Source organism: Trachemys scripta, chromosome 4 (assembly GCF_013100865.1).
Source record: "Trachemys scripta elegans isolate TJP31775 chromosome 4, CAS_Tse_1.0, whole genome shotgun sequence".
NCBI lineage: Eukaryota > Metazoa > Chordata > Testudines > Emydidae > Trachemys > Trachemys scripta.
Window position 1 is genome coordinate 94,758,138 of NC_048301.1, and position 23,007 is coordinate 94,781,144.

Here is a 23,007-nt window from a genome sequence, read left to right on the forward strand (position 1 = left end):
GAGGAAGCAGCTAGTTTTTCTTCCTAGCAGGACACAGACAGGGAAACAGTCGAGCAGTCCTCTCCCCATCAGGAGACATTGGCAGAGCTGGCTGATTCCTCAACCAGGAGATTGGGTACACTAGTGCAGGGGTTCTCAAGCTGGGGTCAAGGGGTCACAAGATTATTACATGGGGGGGGGGTCGCAAGTTGTCAACCTCCACCCCAAACCCCGCTTTGCTCCAGCATTTATAATGGTGTTAAATATATTAAAAAGTGTTTTTAATTTATAAGGGGGGTTGCACTCAGAGGCTTGCTATGTGAAAGGGGTCACCAGTAAAGAAGTTTGAAAGCCACTGCACTAGAGCCATATGAGGCAGACTTTTTAACATCTATATGTTCAGTGTTGCACTGCAATATGGTATCAGAGTCTCAGGAAGGTAAGAGCAACCCCCACTCAAACAAACAAAAAAACCCAGCTAATGTTAGTCATATGGCTGATGTCTAACCAATTTAATTATGAATAAAATCTGTATGGTTTGGTAATTAACTTCAATAAAGACAGGATTTCACTGATAGGCACTGATCCTGCATATACAAGTGACTAATCCCATTGAACTCAATGACACTATTCACATGCTAAAATTACTCAGATATGTTGTAAATTTGCAATCTTGAGGCTATAGTGTATACCCGCACATGAAATGTGACTCGTCTCTCACTTGTACTGGTTATACACAAGTGTAATTCCAATGACAATGAAGTTACTCCTTATTTTGTGTGCGCACACATACACAAACATATAGAATTAATATTGAAATGACCATTCAAAAAAGTACATATCCTGTCAGGTTGTGTGTGCTGAGAGCGAAATGTATTGCATAATATAGCAATGGGGTTTCTAAGAATTTCCATTACAGACCACTACTATATGTTTAGGAGATTATAGCTCAACACAAGAATTCGATTTAGGTTATGGCTTTGCATACCACATAACATTTCAGCGGAGGAGACCATTTTAAAATTGTATTTTATTAATTTATGTGTTTTAATTAATTTTCATAAAGAATCACTAAAGTAGCTCTAGCACTTTAATAAAAACAGAGGCACACAGGTTTGAGGGAACTTTTGTGATTTAATAGTGACATTTCACAAGTGAATGAGACATAAATTAGCCCAATGTCCTGTAGTATTGTGAGGAAGAAATTAAACCAGAGGAGAGACTGGGGTTTAGAAATGAGATGCTGCTTATGAACAGTGAGGTTTTTGTTTTTTTTAAAGTGTAAAGATTCTTATTACATTCTTAAATACACAGACCAGATTCTCTGACACAAAACAGCTGAGTTATGCCACCCTAGTGGTGCAACACTGCTCTAAAGCCACTGGATCTGACCACTGGAAGATTTCTGCACCCACTCCTCCCAGTCCCATGGCAAAGGAGGCCTGGCTGAAGAAAAGAGAACATAACTAAGGCATCCTGCTCTGCAGCAATCCCCAGATGCCAGAATGGCCCATTGGGATCTTTGAAAAGCTGGGCTAAAGTAGAACACATCCACCAGGCTCTGCTATTTTATATTGAAGACTGGCTGAGTCATTGGATCAGCATCAGGGCATGAGTGCAAAATGTACATCGATAACGCTGCCTCCTCTTGCTGTGGTGATCGCTGCCCAACTGCAGCCAAGGATCTAGGCTATCATGGGCTAATTCTCCTCTCAGTTACATTAATGTAAAATCAGGAGTAACTCTACTGACTTCAATGGATTTATGCCAGTTTTATGCTTGTGTAACTAGGAGGAGATTCAGTCCCTATATTCACAAAGTTGCTTATATGGTCATTGTGCGGGTGGAGGTCAGGGTTGAATATACTGCTGCTGTGAGATCACTGAAGTCAGTGGAGTTACACTTGGCCTAGAGAAATCTCTTCTCATACTGACAGTTTGCAATTCCCAGTTAAAACTCCTGCTAAGGAATGGATAGTTTCCTCCTCAGACTTCTGATTATCCCCCATATGCCAAATTCATTGCTAGAGTAAGTAGGCACTGCTCTACAGATATCAGTGGTCAATCAGTTGCATCCAATTATGCCCACAGTGATTTTGGCCCCAGAGCTGTGGAGCTCAATGGCTTAGATCAACAGCAGCCATCACAGCTATTTACAGCTGGATAGAGTTCTTAACAGTTTAGAAAATCTAGCATTAGAAGGTCATAAACCTATGTTAACAAATCCACGTGAGTGCTATGAGCCAAATTTTACCCTTTGATGCATGTCTCCAACTGCCATTGAAATCAGTGGAAGCTGATGAGCACATATGAAAGTGGAGTACTCCCCGCACAGTTTAAATTGGCTTAATTCCTCTAATACATGCACCCTGTTGCTCCACACAGCATTTATTAGACAGTTTCATTTGGAGTTTTATGTATTTATTTTCTCTGTCGAAAGTATTAGACTGTTCTGTTTAGTATGAAGGGTTTTATGGTATTCAAACTTGTAGTCAAACTTCTCTTACAATATAATATAACTGAGCTCAGAAATGCGATGTCATTTGATATGCTCTCTGTGGTTTGATATACAGTACATGCTACAAAAGAATCACAGAACAAATATGTCATGAGGTAGCATTAAAAGTGTTCTCCTCTGTATGCTGCAGCTCTTTCTTTCCAGTGTTACTGATTCTGCACTTACAAAATTAAATCCAGTGTCACAAGAACAAAGGCTGGATTCTGGGAGTGTGCCACTGACTTCGCTGGGAGTAGGTTTGGACTCTAATGTTCGAAGAGCTAAAGTTGGAAGGGTTAGTACAACATTGCCAACCTCAATGTTCAAAATCATAGGTCAGGTCCCAAACAGTCATGAGGGTGTTTTATTTATCTTAAAAAAAAAAGGGGGGGTTCTTTTTATTTGCTCTCTAGGGTTTGAGCTTTTAGGGTTCACATTTTCAAGCTTCCCTCTATAATTATGAGGGCTAGAAATGTACTTTTATTTCCTTGATGAAAGCTGAGATTTGGCTGCCTTCACATGATTCCAGGAACTGGGGCTTTACGAAAAAATACCCCAGTAGTAATCATGAGCGTTGGCAACACTGTCAGAGTTCATTCATACCCAGGCTGGTTATGGGCCTCATATGCAGCATGCCTATCTCAAACTATTCTTGCTTGTTGTAGAAATAATTCAAAAACAGTTAGCTGCACAGTTGCCACTGCCAGACTCAGGGTTGCATACACACAGGGTTGCAACACGTATGTACCAAATATATACCCTGTGCCCTAAGCTCTGTCCTTAAACTAGATATGGTCATAAAACCAGTCAAGTAATTTCAGCTTTTCATGGGAAAGATGTAAATAAATCAAAATAAAAATGTTAGTTTCATTTCAACTTAAAATGTCATTTTGTTTTGGTTTTTGGAAACCAAAAACATTTTGTTTTCCATTTTTGGAGTTTCCTCCTTATCCCCTTTTCTTCTCTTTTTTGGTTTGGAAAAAAGTAAGAAAGTAGGAGAAAATGGGAGGGAAACCTATTTTCTCACTGTTTTCTGATTTTTTTTCCAGTTGAAAAACAGTAAAAGTAAAAAACTTGGTTTCCCCCCACTTTCTCATAGTTTCTTTTTTAAAAACCTTCTCCACTTTTAAATTAACAAAGGGAGAGAAGGGTGAGAAAACCATCCCCAGAAAATCCCCAAAGTTTTCAGGAGAACCAAAATTAAATGGCTCACTTTGCCCTCCTATTCTCCCTGCTGATGTGCAGGTTTTCTGGGGAGCATCTATGGCCCTAGGGGCTCAATCCTGTAAACACCTGTGCATGGGAACAGCTTTACTTATCTGAGCCATTCCATTGACTTCAAAGTCTTTGATGGATCAGGCACTAAGAATGCAGTTTTAATGTTTTTTGTTGAAGACTAACAAGTGATAAACAGTCTGGGTCAGATCCTCATCTGGTGTAAATCAACATAGCTCCACTGAAGTCTATGAGGGTTTACTGATTTACATCAAGTGAGGGCTTAGCCCATCATCACTGAAATGATGCAGTGAATATGTAGATGTTTACATGTTTGCAGAGTATGACATGGCATCCACCAGAAATTTGATATTCACAGCAGAAAACAGCATAAGCATACACAAAGGGACCTTTTTATATGGGGATCATGGTCAAAAGTGTTTTCAGAACATAAACCTTAAGTTGTAAATGTTACTCCCCATTCATTCTCAAAGACATAACAAATGAGGGAAGAAAAGCAGAGATATACTTGCAGTTGAAAATGTTTTTCAGGAAATGATCTGCAGAGGAATATCATTCTCATTCCATTAACTGCTGACTCCAAGCCAACCATTTGTAAAAGTAAATATGCAAACTGGGCTACAACGTGTCTCACTTTAATGTTCCTGCATTAATAACCACTCTCTAAAAAGGATCCATTTTCTTTGGATGTTTAATTTCTCCATTAAACAAAACCTAGCAGAAAAGACATGTGAGTGGTGGGGGGGAGGGAATCCTACAATTTAATTCTCTTGTATATAGTACAAATTAATTGAACTTTTCTTAGATGTCTAAAGCTATTCAGTGGTACTTAAATACTTTGTTTGATGGTATCTGACTTCCCCCATGCAATAAATAGAAAAAACACAGATTAGATATCATGAATAAGAGAACTTATGAAGGATCAAAGGACTCCTTACAAAATCACTTGTACTTTTCCTTAACCATGTGACACTCAGCCCCACTAAACTTTGCATGCTTCCAAATTTCTGTTTGGGATAAAGGACCCTTCTCAGCATTCCCTTGTGATTTATAACAGGTAAGAAATGATGCAGTGTCAATCTAATATAGGTGCCAATGATTCCATTCATTCCTTTGGAGTCTCTCAACACATCTATTAAAACATGTCATCTCATGTATGGGTTTTCAATATGCTTGAAAAAAACGTGAGGTGGGGTAGGGAAGACAGGTAGATAAGAATCCAAATTACTTTTTAATTCCCCCTCCTGCCCCCCGAAGGACAAATAGTACCAATCAGAAATTTTACGACTGCTCCAGATTTCTATCAGAATATACCATGACTAATAAAGTGTCTGGTCTAGATGGAAGCTCCTGGAAATAGCCTCAATTTTTAATGCCTTGTTGGCTCTTACGCAATTCAGCAGTGGCAGGGGACAGATGTAAGTTATTATTTGGTCTGCTAGTGATACCACTGCATGAAAAATTAATGTCATAATCGAGACAAATCTAATGCCAAGTAGGACTTATAGTTCTCACTATGCTGCACGCCACATCCACTCAGAACTTCATGGTGACAGCAATGATAGAACTCACATCCGCTCCCCAAAAGCATAGGCTTCTACCACTTGAGCTAAAAGAAAATCTCAGGTAGCCGCCTGCAGTACAGAGTCATAAACAGAGTCAGGAGCAGCCAATAGAAGGCAGCCAGTTCATTACACTTACACTATTTGGTTTCCAAAAACTGAGTTAAATTGGGAGGGGGCAGAGAGAGAGTTTATTTTATGGGATTGATTTTCCCCTAATGTTCTCTGAATTACCAAGCAATTTATCCAACATCAACAAGAAGCGTTCATGCAGAAAAGACAAAACCAAAGATTTGTTCCAAAAAGTCTTTTCCAGTTCAAAAAGTTCTGTCTATTCCTCAGAGAAATCACAAAAATAGTTCTCAGGAATGTAAGGGCACACATTTGTTCTACTAGTAGCGTGACAATGATTTGCTGAATCTATTTGCTCATTTCTCCTTGTGTACACAAGCCTCGTTTTCTGAAAGAGAAAAAGTGATTTAACCCTACTATATTCCCATCATCTGCCTCACCTTTTTTTTCAAATGGATTTAGGGAAATGATTGCATATATGTTACATTTGCAAGGGAACTAAAGCTCCTTTTCGAAGACAAATATATAGTGTTTGCACAAAACAGGACTGTAGTTCTGAAATCGCAGCTCCTGGAGCTGCTTCTATCATAATGGACAAACATCTGGTGGTGTTCAAGAAACATCTTCTTGACAGAAGACCAGGAGTTATGTAGAACTTCCAGATATTTTTACAACCAATGGGAACAAAACAAACACACTTTTCTGCCATGAGGGTCTTCAAGTTCTTCTCCTTTGTGATTTCTTTGGTATAAAGTTAACCATGATAAAACAGGTGGATAATACCAAACTGGAGGAGTCTCAAACACAAAGGAAGATAAGATCAATGTGACCTGGAGAGATTAGAACAGAGAAGGATACAGCAGACAGGTGTGATTTATTATTAGTAGCCTGCTACACATGCTCATATCCTTCACTCATCCTTCGTCTAGCTGAACATCTAACTGGGGTCTCACGTTTCAGCAATATGATCCCCTTAAATGGGCACCCATTAGTGGACTTACGCTGTGCATCAAGTTTTAAAAATCACTTTACATGCATTTAATTTTTGTAAAATGTAATATTTTTGTGTAATCTCCTATGACCTGCCTGCTCTCTACAATTCTCTGGAGAGTCAGGACCTACAGTTTGGGAATCATGATCTCAGACAAGCCACTATGTTTGAAGATACTGAATTAACTGCCGTGTGCTGACGGGAAGAATATATGTATTGGTCTCTTCCTTCTCATCCTTCTCAGGGTAATTCAATATGAGATCCTGCCTAACAAGTTAGTTCCTGTTTCAAAATTCTTAGTTCAGGCAACTGGTGACTTCTCTTGCACCTCACTGCCACTGCCATTTATTCTTATTTACATAGCCTAAGTGCTTCAGGAATTCCTAATTTGATTTTTTATTTTCTTACAGCCAGCAGGTTCTATAACCCATTAACACTTTCTGAATCAACTAGACTTTAGGATTCTGTTTTGTAATTTACAAGAAAAGTACATGTCTACATGTTTTAATGTGAGAGAGATAACATGTAGCGTCTATCAAAGTATGTTCATTTTAAGGCCCAGAAACCTTGACAGTGTCCTTTTAGATAGGAAAGCCATTGGAAACCTGCATGTTGATAAACCAAAGACAGATTATAAGCAATTATTACTGTAGCTTCATTGTTGAGAGGCCATGCTGCCTAGTGGTTAGAACAGTGTACAGGGAGTCGGGTATTCTGGGCTCTATTCTTCTTTGCAGCATTGGACATCTTTACTCTTCCGCAGAAGAGGCATAATACTACTTACCTTGGGCACAGTGGTGTCATGTCAGTTAATGTGTGTATAGTTAGAGCATTCAGTTCCTTTAATGAATGGTGCTGCATTAGTGCAAGATGTTGTTAAGAGTAGTATACAGAAAGTATATAACTTAAAATGTAAAAAAAGTTGTGGCATGTGTTAAAAGATGATGATACAGAAATACTTCTACTAAGGACTCAATTGCTTTATACACCTGACAAGGCCAAGAATGCCTCATTTTCAGTTGCCTTTTTGGTGCACTTTGTGAAGAAATCCAAAGTTTGTAAAAACTCATAAGAGAAAGCAGCATGTCAGAACCGAGCTAGAATCTCATTAGCTGGGAATTTCCCTGGCACAAATTTCTCATCCAGCATAGCTCCCATCCTTGTAGTCCACAAGCTAAGGAGCATTTCAGGGATTGGAAGGGCATGGCAGGAGCACATTAGGGCTCCGGCAATTCCTGGCTAGTGGAAAGCCCCTTGAGGGCCCTAGTCATATGACATAGATTAGAACAGCCAAAATGCTCTCTAATTTATGCCCCAGCTGTAGAACCAGCTCCAGAAATCAGGGAGCTGCAGCTAGATCTTTTGTGTCCCCCTCCTTCACAGCTATACCTAATGTGTACTAGCCACAGCTGAGACTCTGGGCCAGCAGTTCTCAACCCACGGGCCGCATGTGGCACAATTAGCACACAGCTGCAGCCCAGCTCAGCTGTGTGCTAAAGGCCGGCCCACGTGCTAGGGTTCGCCAGGTTCCCGGCTGCCTGGCGCGGCACAGTCAGGGACCTGGAGTCTGGGGCAGCCGGCCCACCTGGCGGGGGCAGGGGCCAAGGGTCAGGGCAGCCAGCCCATCCCGCAGGAGTGGAGGCCCGGGGTCATGGCAACTAGCCCTCCCCACGGGATCCAGGGCTCCCAGTCGGTCCGGGGCGGACAGCCAGACACGCTCGCATGGCAAGGGTCTGGGGTCAGGGTCCAGGTTGCCACTGCCCTGCCACCCAGCCCCTGCAGCCCACGTAACACACTGTGGGCTGCATATGCGGCCCACAATGTGTAATAATTTGAGAACCACTGGTCTGGGCCATTGTTACTCTTTTCAATCAGTAATAAGGTTTTTATGCTTTGCTTTTAAAATTAAACTGAAAATTTAAAAAGAAGATGTTCTCAGAAAACTTGGAGGCAGAGCAAGGTGCAAGTGGTACAGCTGGGAAACCAATACAAGAGTCCAGGACCCTGGCCTGGGGAAACTGAGTTACTCTTCAATTAATAGAGGGAATGAGCCAGCACTTCCCATTTTAACCTCTCAACACACTTTACCAAAGTTAATTAATTTAGCTTCAACATCCCAGGGAAGTAGGAAATTATTACTATGCCCCTTTTACAGATGGGAGAAAGTGATGCACAAAGAGATTAAGAGATATATTTTGAGTTGGGTCAAGACTCAGCCTCTCTGTGGAGATAATCTGTACTCGTAGAAGGGAAGCTGGGCATTTAAAAATCTATCCCTAGTGACTTGCCTGTAGTCACACAGAAATAGCACCCAAACCTCTTGATTCCCATCCCAGTCCTATGCCATAATCACAAGACCATCCTACCTCCTACATCTCAGCTCTGGGAATTTTCATCATGCCCTATGAATCGCTCTTCATAAACCCTTCATACATCCTCTTGTGCATTCCCAATCTGCAGTAATTTCTTTCTAAACCCAACCGGCTGCTCTAGCCTCCAGTTGCCTCTTCCCAAGGAAGTGGTATACTGGTGTTATTCGTTTGAGTACAGTATTAGCATGTTGTTAAATTAGAAAACAAGTGGTACACAATATCAGCAACAGCATTATAGGAATAAACTGTCTTGTGAACTGCACATACTTTGCTGTTGTTCTTTCCAAGATACTCTGAACAAGAAGTAGCTCATACAATCACTTGCTACCACCCATCCAGCAGGGCTATAGCACTAGAAATAGCTCCCTACAACATACTGTCTGTTAAATGTACTTCACTCATACTCCTCAACATCCAGCTACTTTTTTCAACATCCAGAATATTGAGACTCATAGTAACTCTAGTGCAGATTCAAAGTTTTGCCACTTTGCATTGGATGCACATTAAAATCTGAGTAAATAATCTTAAATGGATTTTCCTGTACAGCATTAACACAAATTCAGAGGTTTCCGAACATAATTTTCAACCTGGAGATGTTAAAGCCATAAATATTGATTTAATTTCAATAGCAGCTTATTTAAACTGCTTTATGTACCAAAAGGGCTTGTGGATTGAAAACAACAATTACTTACAGATATTCGTATTAAGAAATATTTAGTAAAGTGAAAATAATACAAAAAACTAAAGTACTCTTTTCCACACAACCCATCTGAAAATCCTCATTTGAAACATGCCTTTGACTAAACTAAACAATTTATCCCCATGTAGAAATTCAGACTCCGAAGTTTATTTCACATTGGTTCAGATATTACTAGGAGCCTGATCCTGCACTCACTGAAGTTAATAGTAACACTTGCATTGACCATCAGTGAGTCTAGAATCATGCCCTAGTTAATATCTCATATTGTAGAAATATTTCAGACCCAGAATAACATTTGAAATGAACAAACTACAATATTGTCTTCCACTGTTAACTGGTGGGAGCTTCACAATGCAAAGTCTGACCAACGCAACAGGACACTAATCACCCGCCCTCAATTTTAAAATATTAGAAAACAAAAATTAACACCGCTTACAAAAATATAAGTGCAGAAAGTAATCCTCAAACACCATAGAAATCAACATGAAAAACAATGACGAGTAGTGTAGGATCTCCTACCTTTAGGGCAAAGGGCTCCACAGCCCATTGTACACTGTCCAAGTCACCCTCATTTTATCTGCACAAGGAGAACTAGCTGTCTGTAAGGTATTTCAAGTCCCTTTCCTTGTAGGCCCCCTTTTTGTTGCTGTTCTGTGAAGCTGTATTCGTAGCTCTAGAGCTTGTTTTCCAACAGAACGCTCCTGATACATCTCTCAGCTCAGTGCATCACTTCAGAACAAATGACTGACTGCCTATATAATTTAATATGATGCCACATGAGACTCATAGACCATCTGCAAAACAAACTAAATCTGCCTTTCGCAGCTTGGCAAGTTGTTGTCTGGAGAGCTAAGATGCAGCTTTGACTATATCTTTTGTTACCTGTCATATGATCGAATGAAAGACTCGAATGGCGTCTGTAAGGCATGTAATTTCATGCAATCTCAGAGTCAAGTTCTAATGCTGAATAACTGGTATTATATCCCCCATACAATTTGGGATAGAACCATGGTTATCCTAAAAGGATGGAGTAGAGCAGAATGAAGACATGGCAACAGGAAATGAAACACCTTGTTTTTTGCCTGCATTGGTTTTGAAAAATCAGAGGTGCAGAATGATAAAAAACTAAAAATGGTTGAAGAGTGAAAATCAACATAAGCAGCCAAATCATTAAAATATATTTCCAGAATTGAGATGCAAGTGTAATATGGTACAAGGGAAGTTCAAATTCCACTCCTACCCACTGTGCCTCTTCTCCAACTATAGGTCCTACTCCCACTGAAATAGATGGCAAAACTCCAACAGGAGGAGGATCAGGCCCTAAAATGGAAACAATCACATAAAGTTGGAAGGCAAGGAGTGAGAATGCATGAGACATCAACAGGACAGCAAAACAACTGGGAAAGGAAAACATATAACTCTCTTCCCCTCTAGGGTGATTGTGGCTTAGTAGAGGACCAGATGAAATAATAATCAGTTTTGACTTGGTGTCAAAACTGAATTGCTATGAAGATATTAGAAAAGGAGCTGTAAAAGTTCCTGAATGCCTGTTTCCACTTGGAGCACAAGGAGGAAATGACAAATGACTGGCTCCATCCTGAGCAGGAGAAAGTGGTTACCTTTCTAGTTTCCATTTAAACTTCATAAAAATTACGACTGCCAAAGTCATAAATGGACACTGCGGAGTGCTTCTTACTCAGGGTTATTCAGCTGTGCTACAAACCACCACTCACCCTTGGTCCTGGTTCTGAAGTGACCCATCATAGAAAAAATACAAGTACTCTATAAAAGGCTCTTGCATTGCACCCATCACGGTGTAGCCATGGGAGAGCTTTAGGTGGGGCACTTAACTCACATATGTTCCTTAATGAAAACATTGTGGTTGATGGGCTGTTCACTGAGTTCCAGCCTCCCTCCTGGAAGTTCTGCTGCTGTGTAGCCCTCTACAATAATGAGGGCTATCCACCTGGCATAATGCATCAGCACCCGCTTCCTCACAGAGCAGGAAGGTGGGAGTGCTGCCATGTTGAATAACACCAGTTAATTGTGGAAAAAATGGGATGAAATACCAAAAGTTTTCTCGGTCTTTCATCTTTAAAACACTGCTTGTACCTACTGTAGTTCCAGGAGGACCCTGTCTAACTAAACTAATGTACCTGGGTGTAGTTACAGTACTATTCAGTGGGCAAGAATGAGAGCTTTGTAATAACTGAAGTGGGGTTGTTTTCTGAGTGGGATAACATTTGCAGGAGTCTAGTTAGTTAGGAAGTTTAGAATTCATGGTCTGAAGCACATGCTTGGGGGTGGGGAGCAAAGTTTTGTAAGCACACCCTCCTGTCAATCCATTTTCGCTTCCCACAAACAACTTCAAATAGGATTTCACTTCTACTTCCTGTAATCTAGGAGAAATTAATCATTTGATTAGTCTCAGATTCAGAAAATGTGCTTCCGCTTGCCCTAAGCAGAAATCATTGCAGAAAAGAACAGCATATTGGTGAGATTCTTTGTGCCTAGGCTACCCAAACTGTCATAAAGGGATGATTTTCAGCCCCACAATTTTCAGCTTTATGAAAATAGGAATTTTAGCAAAGGGAGGAGGGAAATTTTTTTCAAGTGGTTTTGGCCATCAATATAGGAAACAATTTAAAGTCAACATGATATTGATAGCTTAATTTGTGAAAATGGATAAATACCATATCTGCCACATAGCACATTAACCCATTTAACAAATAAATACAGAAATAGCACTGCAATGCTTGGTTAAAAGGTTTTGCTTCAGAGAGGAGGAAATTTAATTAAAGCATGTAATGTCAATTACTGTCATTTGTAATTGTATTATGCCTCCCTAGAAATAATACAGACACAGAATTCTAAAGTTACCTGCATGTTTGATGTAAATGAGATAAAATTATCTAGGTCCTGAGAAAATCCAGATAGTAGTAGAAAAAATGCATGTTTGTCTAACCTCATATGTCATAAAATTTGATGATTTATGGACCATCTTTAAATTGTTGATTATATGAGAAGTGATGTGCTTCCAATTTAAACAGATAAGCCAACAAACCCAGCATTTGGCTTCAGAAATTTATGTTTAAAAAACTTGATGTTATGCCAGTATATTTTAAAAATACTAAGCCAAATTCTGTTACATCAATTTGCACCAGTAAATAATTTGGCCTTCTGTTTATATTAATAAAATCTATCAAAAAATTACAGGGCCTGATCCTGGATGCTGTTCTTTCTTCTTTGCTCTACCCTGTACAAAATGGACAGTGAGCTAGTTGTGTGCAGGGAAATCCCCAGGTAACAAAGCCAGAGTAGTCAGCTCTGCATCACCACCTCTCCCTGCACACTATGCATAAGAGGCATCAGCATCTGTACCAGGGGTGGCCAACCTGTGGCTCCAGAGCCACATGTGGCTCTTCAGAAGTTAATATGCGGCTCCTTCTATAGGCACCGACTCCAGCGTTGGAGCTACAGGCTCCAACTTTCCAATCTGCCTGGGGGTGCTCACTGCTCAACCCCTGGCTCTGCCACAAGCCCTGCCCCCACTCCACCCCTTCCCGCCCCCTCCCCTGAGCCTGCCATGCTCACTCCTCTCCCCTCCCTCCCAGAGCCTCCTGCACGCCACAAAACAGCTGATCGGGAGGTGCGGGGAGGGAGGGGGAGGTACTGATTGGCGGGGTTGCCGGTGGGTGGGAGGTGCTGGGAGTCGGGGGCGGGGAGATGGTTGGGGGACTGCTGATGTGTTACCGTGGCTCTTTGGCAAGGTACATTGGTAAATTTTGGCTCCTTCTCAGACTCAGGTTGGCCACCCCTGATCTATACGTAGCTGTTATACAGCACTTTTTCATCCATAGATCTCAAAGAAGGTCAAAGTACCATTACTGCCATTTTAAGATGGGGAAACTGAGACACGGAGTGATGAAAGAACTTGCCCAAGGCCACCCAAAACACCACTGGTACAGGCAGGAACTGAACCCCAATCCATTGCCCTCTCCACTAGGCCACACTATCTGTCTCACTATTTCATGGAAGTTACTGCAAGTGAACGTTAAGAAGCCTTGAGGTGTCTCCAATTTTTATTAGGAGCCCTGCAACTTGCCATCAGGACTGAAGGGTGAAAAACTGATGGAAAGTCTCCCATACTCTACCACTCCCAGGCATCCCTACTGCTGCACCCTGGAGGACGATAGTTTCCTTAACACTATAGTATTACGAAGTGTGGTATTTAAAACACAACAGAATAATATAAGAGAAGCTGCTGTTGTTTTTAAACTAAAAGCCAGTCAGGCTATTTCTTATAGTCTCTAAGTCCCCTGTATTGTGTCTGTCAAACTCCCCTTCAGGAATTTTAAGGGTGCGTAGATCACAAAAAGATGCAGATTCACTTAAAAATATCTGAAGCTAATCTACTTGAATGGAAAAAGACAGGAATCTTGTCAAAGGGGAAAAAAAGAACACACACTGTATAAATAAGGAGAAGCAAGAGGCTAAAATGACCCTTTCATAAAGAAAGCTGCCTCAGTGGTCTCATAGACCCTGCTCTGCTGACAGTAGAGTGTTGTGCCCTCTAGCTCCACACCCTGGAATATCTCTTCTTGCTGCTAACATATTCCCTCTCCCATGGAGGATGGGGGAGCAGATGGTGTAAAACCTGCCATGGTGGTTTTATGAGTTCCAGAAGGGTTGGTTTAAAGTTATTTTGCACCATTCTAGCAGCCAGTGCAAAGGGCCCTTAAGCATGGTCAAGAATCTGGTCTAGAAAACACAATGCGCTAGATATTCAAAATTCTCTTCGCAATAGCTAAGAGTGAAAGGATAGGGTAGTATTTTTAAAAGCTCCCAACAAAACTCAGATTTCAATGGGATAAAAGTCAGGCGAACATTGAGGGCTTTGGAAAAACCCATTTTCACCAGGAATCTTAAGAGGGAGTCAAATCCACGCATGACTCATACTGAAACAGATTAGCATTTTGCAAAAAGGAGTGGACAATTGTCAGGGTTGTATTTTTAGAAGTGCAAATATAACAAATCTTCAAAGAAAATTTAGGGAAAATGGCAAGTGTTACATTGGCAAGTATCATTCAAGCTCAGTAATTCTAGAGGACTGAAGCCCAGGACAGCAAAACATTAAGAACAAGAGATTGGCCATACTGGGTCAGTGTCCATCTAGCCCAGTATCCAGTCTTCCAACAGTGGCTGATGCCAGATACTTCAGAGGGAATGAACAAAACAGGGCAATTTATAGAGTGATCCATCCCCTATCGTCCAGACCTGGTTTCTGGCAGTCAACAGTTAAAGGACAATGGGTTGTGTCCCTGGCCATCTTGACTATTAGCCATTGATGGAGATATTCTCCATGAACTTACCTAATTATTTTTGAACCCAGTTATACTTTTGGCCTTCTCAACATCTCCTGCCAACAAGTTCCACAGGTTGACTGTGCACTCTTGCAGGAGTAATTTCTTGTGTGTTTTTTTAATTTTAAACATCTGCTGCCTGTTCATTTGATTGGGTGACCCCCTTCATTCTTGTGTTATGTGAAGGAGTAAATAACACTTCCTTATTCACTTTCTCCACATCAGTCATGGTTTTATAGATCTTTATCATATGTCCCCTTATTCATCTCTTTTCTAAGTTGAACAGTCCCAGTCTTTTTAATCTCTCCTCATATGGAAGCTGTTCCATAACCCTAATAATTTTTGTTGCCCTTCTCTGTATGTTTTTCCAATTCTAATATTTTTTTTTTTAGAGATGGGGCAATCAGAACTCCATGCAGTATTCAAGGTGTGGCCATACCATGGATTTATATAGTGGCATTATGATATTTTGTGTTTTATTATCTATCCCTTTCTTAATGGTTCCTAACATTCTGTTAGCTCACTGAGCTAATATTTTCAGAGAACTATCCGCAATGACTCCTAAATCTCTTTCTTGAGTGGTAAAAGTTGATTTTGCATGTGTAGTTGGGATTACGTTTTCCACTTTATATTTATCAACATTGAATTTCATTTGCCATTTTGTTGTCCAGTCACACAGTGAGCTCCCTTTGTAACACTTTGCAGTCAGCTTTGGACTTAACTATCTTGACTAATTTTATATCGTCTGCAAACTTAGCCACCTTACTGTTTACCCCTATGAAAACTGACCAATTATTTCTACCCTTTGTTTCCTATCTTGTAACCAGTTACAGATCCATGACAATACCTTATCCCATGATTGCTTACTCTGCTTAAGAGCCTTTGGTGAGAGACCTTGTCAAAGGCTTTCTGAAAAAGTCCAAGTACACGATATTCACTGGATCACTCTTATCTACATTTGTTGACCCTCTCAAAGAATTCTAATAGTTTGGTGATACATGATTTCCCTTTACAAAAGCTGTGTTGACTCTTCCCCAACACAGCCCGTTCATCTATGTGTCTGATAATTCTGTTCTTTACTGTAGTTTCAACCAATCTGCTTGGTACTGAAATTAGACTTAACAACCGGTAGCTGCCAGGATCATCTCTGGAGCCTTTTTAAAAAACTGGCATTACATTAGCTGTTCACCACCCATCTGGTACAGAGGCTGATTTAAGGAACAGGTTATATACCTGTTAGTAGTTCTCATATTTGAGTTCCTTCAGAACTCTTGGGTGAATACCATCTGGTTCTGGTGACTTTTTACTGTTTAATTTATCATTATATTGTCTACTGAAATAAATTACCACTAATACAACATGATTCACTCATATCAAAAATGACTTCAGATTAAGAGACAGACTCTCAGTGGGTTGATTAGACCCACAGCTATGCAATTGTTATTTGTTGTGCCTCTTGCAAAGGTCCATGTGTGAATAAATATATGACAAGACCACCAACTTTCATCTTGCAAGCAGCTTGGGAAGTCTAAACACACAGGATGAAAGAATCTCATTCGTTATTATATTTATATTCACGTCTCCAGGTGCCTTACATTCATAGAGATACTCCCAATCCTTACCACAAAATCTGCTTATAAGCTTTTCAACTTGAAAAGCACAACAATATAACTCCCCACTCCAATCCAGTATCTCCCATTGCCGGCTATTAAATCAGGCCATATGCTAGTCTAAAGCTTGACTAACCAGATATACTTATATTGAGAAATGAAGTAGTTTAGAATTATCACTGTTTCATAAGTAAGGAAATTGAGGCACAAAGGGCTTGACTTTGACCTTACTAATGCCAGTGGAAAGGGAGAGAAACTACACTGAAGTCAACAGAGTTCCAATGGTGTAAAACTAGTATGGAGATCAGAATCAGTCCTAAAGAGATTAACTGCCAGATACTGCCATCCTTAATCAAATAAGCAGTATCTTCCTCCAGTGTTACAGTTCCTACTGATTTCAATGGGGCCACTTGCGAAGTAAGGTACTATTCAGTGAGAGTATGTCCAGCAGAATCTGGCACTAGGTAATTTGCTCAGTGTTCGAGATTATGAAAAATTGCAGTGTAATTACTCCTGATTTACACTGGTGTGAGTGAGGTCAGAATCAGGCTCAAGGTCTGTGTGATGCAGCCAGGAATAGAGCCTAAGCCTCTTGACCCTCAGACTTGTACTTGAACAAGACCATCTTTCTTTTCTTGTCCCTTTCTTGTTACTTTCTCTCTGCCTTCCCTTTGTCTCTTTGTTACTAAACTTGGACTCCAATTTCCTTCATCTCAGGATCCTATCTGCTAAACTGCACTATATACTCCACTTCTTTTTTGTTCTCTCTCACTCTCTCTCTAGAATATTACCTAGCTGGCAATAAGTTTCCTGTGAGAGACTACTTTCCTGTCACACAGTAAGCAATTTACTGACAACCACTGTTCCCATACAGTTATGCACCTAGACAGTGAATTGGTTAGCAGTTCCATATGTCAGAGTTGCTACAGTTTTCTGGAAAATTGTATTACTTTGGATAAATAAAAAAAGCTAACAGCAGCAGGAAAAAAATCATAAAAATGTAGCCAAATTTGTTTCATCCTGCCTGCATCAGCAAATTTGGTCAATGACCTCTCTATATGAGTCATGCAAGAGCTTTAAAACTTTCAGTGATTTATATATTCAGGATAGGAAGTTCAAGGCTTACATTTTTATTCCCTAACCATACATTATTTCTCTCTACAAACAATTTCTTGATAATTACCTCTGCCCTGAAATATATAGGCATAATTTTTTCTGCTTCATGATGCATATTAACCAAAACCACTCATCTCAATAACAGTCTCTATGTTTTTGGCTGATTGCAGCAGATGTGTAGGATATTCCTGGAACCCTAACTGGTGGATGCTTTCATTATAGTCTTAGTCATGGAAACAGGCTTCTACCAATAGTGGCATAGTTTGTGAAAAGGTAATTCTGAAAGGAAAAAAAAAAACTCTTTTCATTTTTACAGGGTACCAAAAATAAAAAGTATCTCTTTCCTCTATTCTACAATATTTTAAAAATAAAATAATACTACCGAATAGCTCTTATCATCAGCAGATCTCGAAGCACTTTGCAAAGGAAGGTAAGTATTATTATCCCCCTTTTACAGATAGGAAAACTGACTAAGCAGTGAAGTACCTTGGCCAATAACACCCAGCAGGCGAGCGGCAGAGTTAGAAATAGAACCCAGGTCTCCTTTTGAGTCCCAGTCCAGTGCATTAGTCATAAGGCCACAGTGCCTCTCCAGGAGGGCTTTCATTCCCAAGCTTAAATTTAGAGTTGCAGAACTTTTGAAGAAGAAAAACCACCAGAATACAAGATAGAAACTAGTAAAACAAAGTCTCTCTCAAGTCACGTGCAGAGAGAATATTTTGTTACCAGTTCAAGTAAAAATAAGCACAAGTGGCTTTTTAGATTATGTGGTAAATATATATAATGCTGCTTTCCTTTCTACCATATTAACTCTCACTAAGGCAACTTTGAATCAAGGATTACCTTGACTTTTGGAGAGTTATATAGATGCTTTATGGAGCCAATTTGGCTGATTTAATAAGTTTATCATGCTTTTTAACTGATGTCACGTACATTTGGGATTGGGGAGATAGAAGGATGACCCTATGACACACAGTATAAAACTTGTACTTGTCCTAAGTATTTAAATACTGAACTCTAACCCCAAAAAGTTTTATGCCAGGGTTCAGAGCACAGAGCCCTTTTAAAGATCAACAGGTACATTTAGTTTATTGAAAAAGTGAATGATTCAGTTTTGGAACCTCAAAGGCCGTATAAAGGCAAAAATGAACATGTTTTGTAGAGAGCTGAGCTAAGAAAGTTGTGTTTTTTCTAAACCTTATAAGCTGGGGTTTGATTTTGTAAAACCAGGGGCAGATTCAGATCTATTTCCATTTGGTCTGAACCACCATGTTTAGAGAGGAGGAGGTGAGAAATTCAAAAAAAGCATGATGCTTTTATCACCCATAAAAAGCAAAGCAGGTATTCTTTGTTTTGGAAACTCTCATTCATAGGTTTTGCCAGACCTGGTATGGTTCAGCTCCTGAGTTCTATTTTATTTAAACCATCCAAGTCTCATATAAGGGTGTGAAGAAATGTTACCAGTTTGGGCCCATCTCTAGTTTTAACATCATTCCCTTTCCTTTGTGGACTAGGCATGAGGGAAGCAGGACGCCACAGAACAAGGGAAAAAATTAAATTCCCTTTACTATGACTCTGCTGTGCAGGTTATTATCTTTCTACCCCTCTAATTGAACATTTCTCTAGCGACAGAGTAAGTAATTACTGTGTTGATCTTCAGTTGTAACCAGGGCTTTGGAGAGGAGCCGGGAGCTGGAACGTGGAGCAGCTCCAGAGCAGTGGAGCTGCAGGTTTTTGCCTGGAGCTGAAGAGGAGCCGGAGCACAGCTCCAAAGCCCTGGTTGTTACTGACTAAGCCAGTAGTTCTCAAACTTTTGTACTGGTGACCCCTTTCACTTAGCTCTGAATGCGACACCCCCCCCCTTATAAATTAAAAACACTTTTTCATATATTTAACACCATTATAAATGCTGGAGGCAAAGCGAGGTTTGGGGTGGAGGCTGATAGCTTGCAACCCCCCCATGTAATAACCTCGTGACCCCCCGAGGGGTCCCGACCCTCAGTTTGAGAACCCCTGGACTAAGCCATCATACTGAGGGTATATCTTTCCCCTTTCTTTTCTGCCAGTCCTAGTATATTAAAATCCTTTCTATTAAGCTGTGTGATGATACTTATTGTGAACCCACCAGATGCTAGTGTCTACATGGCCTAGAAGCTAACACGCCTTCAGCACTTGCCCCTGAGCTTGTAGTATACCTGGCATACTACCAAATATCTGAGAAAGTTTGGTGTGCTATAGCAATGGCTCTATAAGGCACGCTAACTACAGTAATTCTCTGTTCATCCTCTCACCTATCAGCTCTAGATAACGAAGGTGATTTATTTTCTTAGGTCTGTAGTCCACTAAAACTTTCCTGCACACAATGGACCAGCCGGAGACTCCTATGGGCTGGGTGTAACAGAAAATTTCTCTCCTGGTGCCATCCTTCTGGAGCTACATGATTTTTTTAAAAAAATCAATTACCTAACAGGAATCCAGATTAAACTACAGAAACTTTGTGCCAACCCTTGCAAAACCCTGCTTTAAAATTCACTACATTTCCAGGTCTAAGAAATTAAAACCAGAACACCCAAAACCCTGGAGTGATTCCAATCTTTTCTGACAACACTAGTTTGAACAAGTTAAAAAGCAGGAGAAAGATATCAGCCTTGCACAACTGTCATGAAAAATACCCAGTCCAAGCACAAAATCCAGTTGTCCGTACTTTTCTCCGGTAATTATGACAATATGGTCAAATCTGGGGTTTTGTTTTGAAACCGTCACTGCTTATCAGATTTTACAAAGTACTATTGCAAAATGTTGCATACATATAAACTAGCTGATTTTAGTTTTTTTAATGGCCAGCTCTCCAAACTCAACCAGGGATCACTAAAGCTAGCTGTTTTCATTCTGGCTTGTCCATTTTTAGCAGTAATAAAGAATCTGCCAGCCATATCTTGCCCTCAATTTCACTTCAGCAATCCCAAAAGGGTTTCACGGATAACAGAGGGTAGAATTTTGCCCTGCAATATTAATTTAGTAAAAAAGTCTGTTGATGATATATTAGCCAGAATAGCATCAAACTCCTTCTCCCAGAGCTGCAGTGCTAGCAGAAGTAGAAAAGTAAAACATCATTTTTGTCACTGAAGTAAGCAGATATGACTCTCAGAGCAGCAGATCCGTTGTGTATGAAAACACCACGTTTACAAGTTTCAGAGTAGCAGCCGGGTCACTTTTCAGAGTAGAACTACAATCTAAGCCTCCCAATATCACTTTGAGGTATGGATTTGTCACAACCCCCATTTTACAGATGAGGATAACGGACAAAGAGAGGATTTTCCCAGAACCCCACATCAGAGCGAGGATTAGAATTTAGGAGTTCCTGGCTCCCAGACCCATGCTTTAGTCCACTAAACCATGCTGCCATTCAAGTCTAAAACTTATTTTTACTTGTGATCTACAAGAACTTAATCCAAGTATTAGAGACGGGCATACTAACTCTCTATAGTCCGCAATTTAGCCCCATTTTAAGTATGTATTTATTGTTGTATTTTCTATCTGAAAAGCAAAAACCTATTTTCTTCTCCACAGGGAAAATTGCTAACTCTTGTTTTTATGTTAGTAACTTATATTGCATAGTTTGGAGTTTAATCTCAAACTTCCTGAGATTCCTTCAGTGTAATGGATATTTCTCCCGCAGAACAATTTTAAAATACAATTTGTATTAATTATGTATGTGTCCATTTCACAGTGTTAGAGCTATGGGGCCAAGTTCCACGCTCGGCTACTCCACGCATCTGGAAGTCATTGAAGTTTCACTTATGTAACAAAGGCTCAATGTGTTCTCAGAATGAAGATCAAAAGCACTGACTGAGATAGGAAACACTTCTAAGATCTTTTATTTAAGTCTAGGTGTAATAAAGGAGAGTGTTGCTGTCAACAAGGTCAAAGAAAGCTGCCATCTTGTTTTCAACCGTAGGCTAAAGGGATACAAGCCAAGACATTTAATTTATAAAAACAAATTGGAGTTTTTCCAGTTTCTGGGCCTACAAGTGATGAATGGGTTTATGGCCCTCTCTGCTCCCAGGGGGGCATGTGGCAAGAGGGGTTGCACTCTGTTGCAGTAGCACCTGCATGCAAATGCAGTGGTGTCAGCTTTAGAGCTCCGAAGGGAACCACTTGCCAGAAGTAAATGCCGTTTGACAGCAGCTCCTAATAAGAGGAAGGAAATGAGGGAGAGAGAGAAAAGTGATAGGAAATAAAAGGACTTTATAAAAAGGGGTTTATTGCTTTCATTTGTGGTGATTTTCCTTTGTTCTGTTTAAGCACTGTACCTTCCAATTCCAGATACAGCACAAAAGAGATACTTGTCTAAAAAAAGTTTGTTTCTATCTGGGATTGCCTTTCAAGACACGGCACAAACTCAGTAATACATTATTAGGAGTAACAATGGACTAGCTCTAATTAACTTGGCACAGCCTTTGCTTATGATACCAATCAAATCAATATTAAGGGGGAGTGCACATTCTCTCATTACAGCACAAAATGGGTGCCAATCTCTTCAGGAAGATTTTTGGGTCAGAAACTGTGTTTGAGGTCAGCATATTTGACTTCTCCTTCTCCCTTTTTAAACAGGATGAAAAAATATATATAATTATGTGCTATTTAGTACCTGGATAAAATATACATTCAGGCTGCCTACGTTGTATGACTGAAACTAATCCAATATGAAGAAGTCTCAGTTTAAAAAAAAATAAAGATTTTAGTAGCTCACAGAGCTCAAATTAAATACTTAAATAGGTAACACTAGATATTTCTCATGCTGCCTCACATTTCTCTATTTATTTTTATCTGCAGGATCAGGCGTGTTAGAGAGGGAGGCCTGGTAAGAATTGCCTCAGCCATCATTCTTGGTTACTTACATCTGTGGTCAATTTTCCACACTTTCTTCCATAAAAGGTAAACGAGGCACTGTATTTGCAACAGGATAATCTAAACAATATGAACAATGTTACTGTTAAAGACCATCTGGTTCATCAAGCACAGCTCCAGACTGTTAACTCCTTGAGTAAAATGGGGAATCATGTAGCATGCATTTGTCTATACACAATTCATTTTTAAACTGATAAATGTTAGAGCTCCCGAGACACAACAGATTCAGCGTGCAGGGAAATTCAGTCTCTCTTTTTATACTCCATAGATCTTTCATATACCGTAATCTGGGCTAGCGAGCAACATTTATATGTAACATTTTCTACAAAAAGTCTCAAGGCTCTTGTGTAAGCTTCTATCAATCTGTTCTACATTTGGCTTTTGGGGGTGGATTGTTGGTTTTTTTTGGTCTCGTAATCCACTTAAAAACTAAGGACCTGATCCTGCAAAGGTTTAAGCACACAGCTTTTACCCATGTGAGTAAAATTATATGCTTCAGTCAATAAAGAAACAGGCCTTGAAAAACTAAATGATTTTTAAAAAATAAAAGTAATAAGGCAAAGTAGGGTCACAAGAAAGTAAAAAAAAAAAAAAAATGT

At 40.0% G+C, this 23,007-nt stretch overlaps 1 protein-coding gene across 2 annotated transcripts in view; it reads right to left on the reverse strand.

Moving 5' to 3' along the window:
• The window catches only part of PARVA (parvin alpha), an 89,409-nt gene that overhangs the window by 37,452 nt on the left and 28,950 nt on the right, over window positions 1-23,007 (reverse strand). The window contains exon 1 of one of the 2 annotated variants that reach the window (XM_034769986.1): window positions 9,928-10,027. The exons of the other annotated variant lie outside the window; for it this stretch is intronic. Within the exon in view, the coding sequence (XP_034625877.1) occupies window positions 9,928-9,955 (28 nt within the window). The 5' untranslated portion in view covers window positions 9,956-10,027. Of the gene's footprint in view, window positions 1-9,927; window positions 10,028-23,007 lie in introns of those variants that run through there. 2 annotated transcript variants of the gene reach the window in all.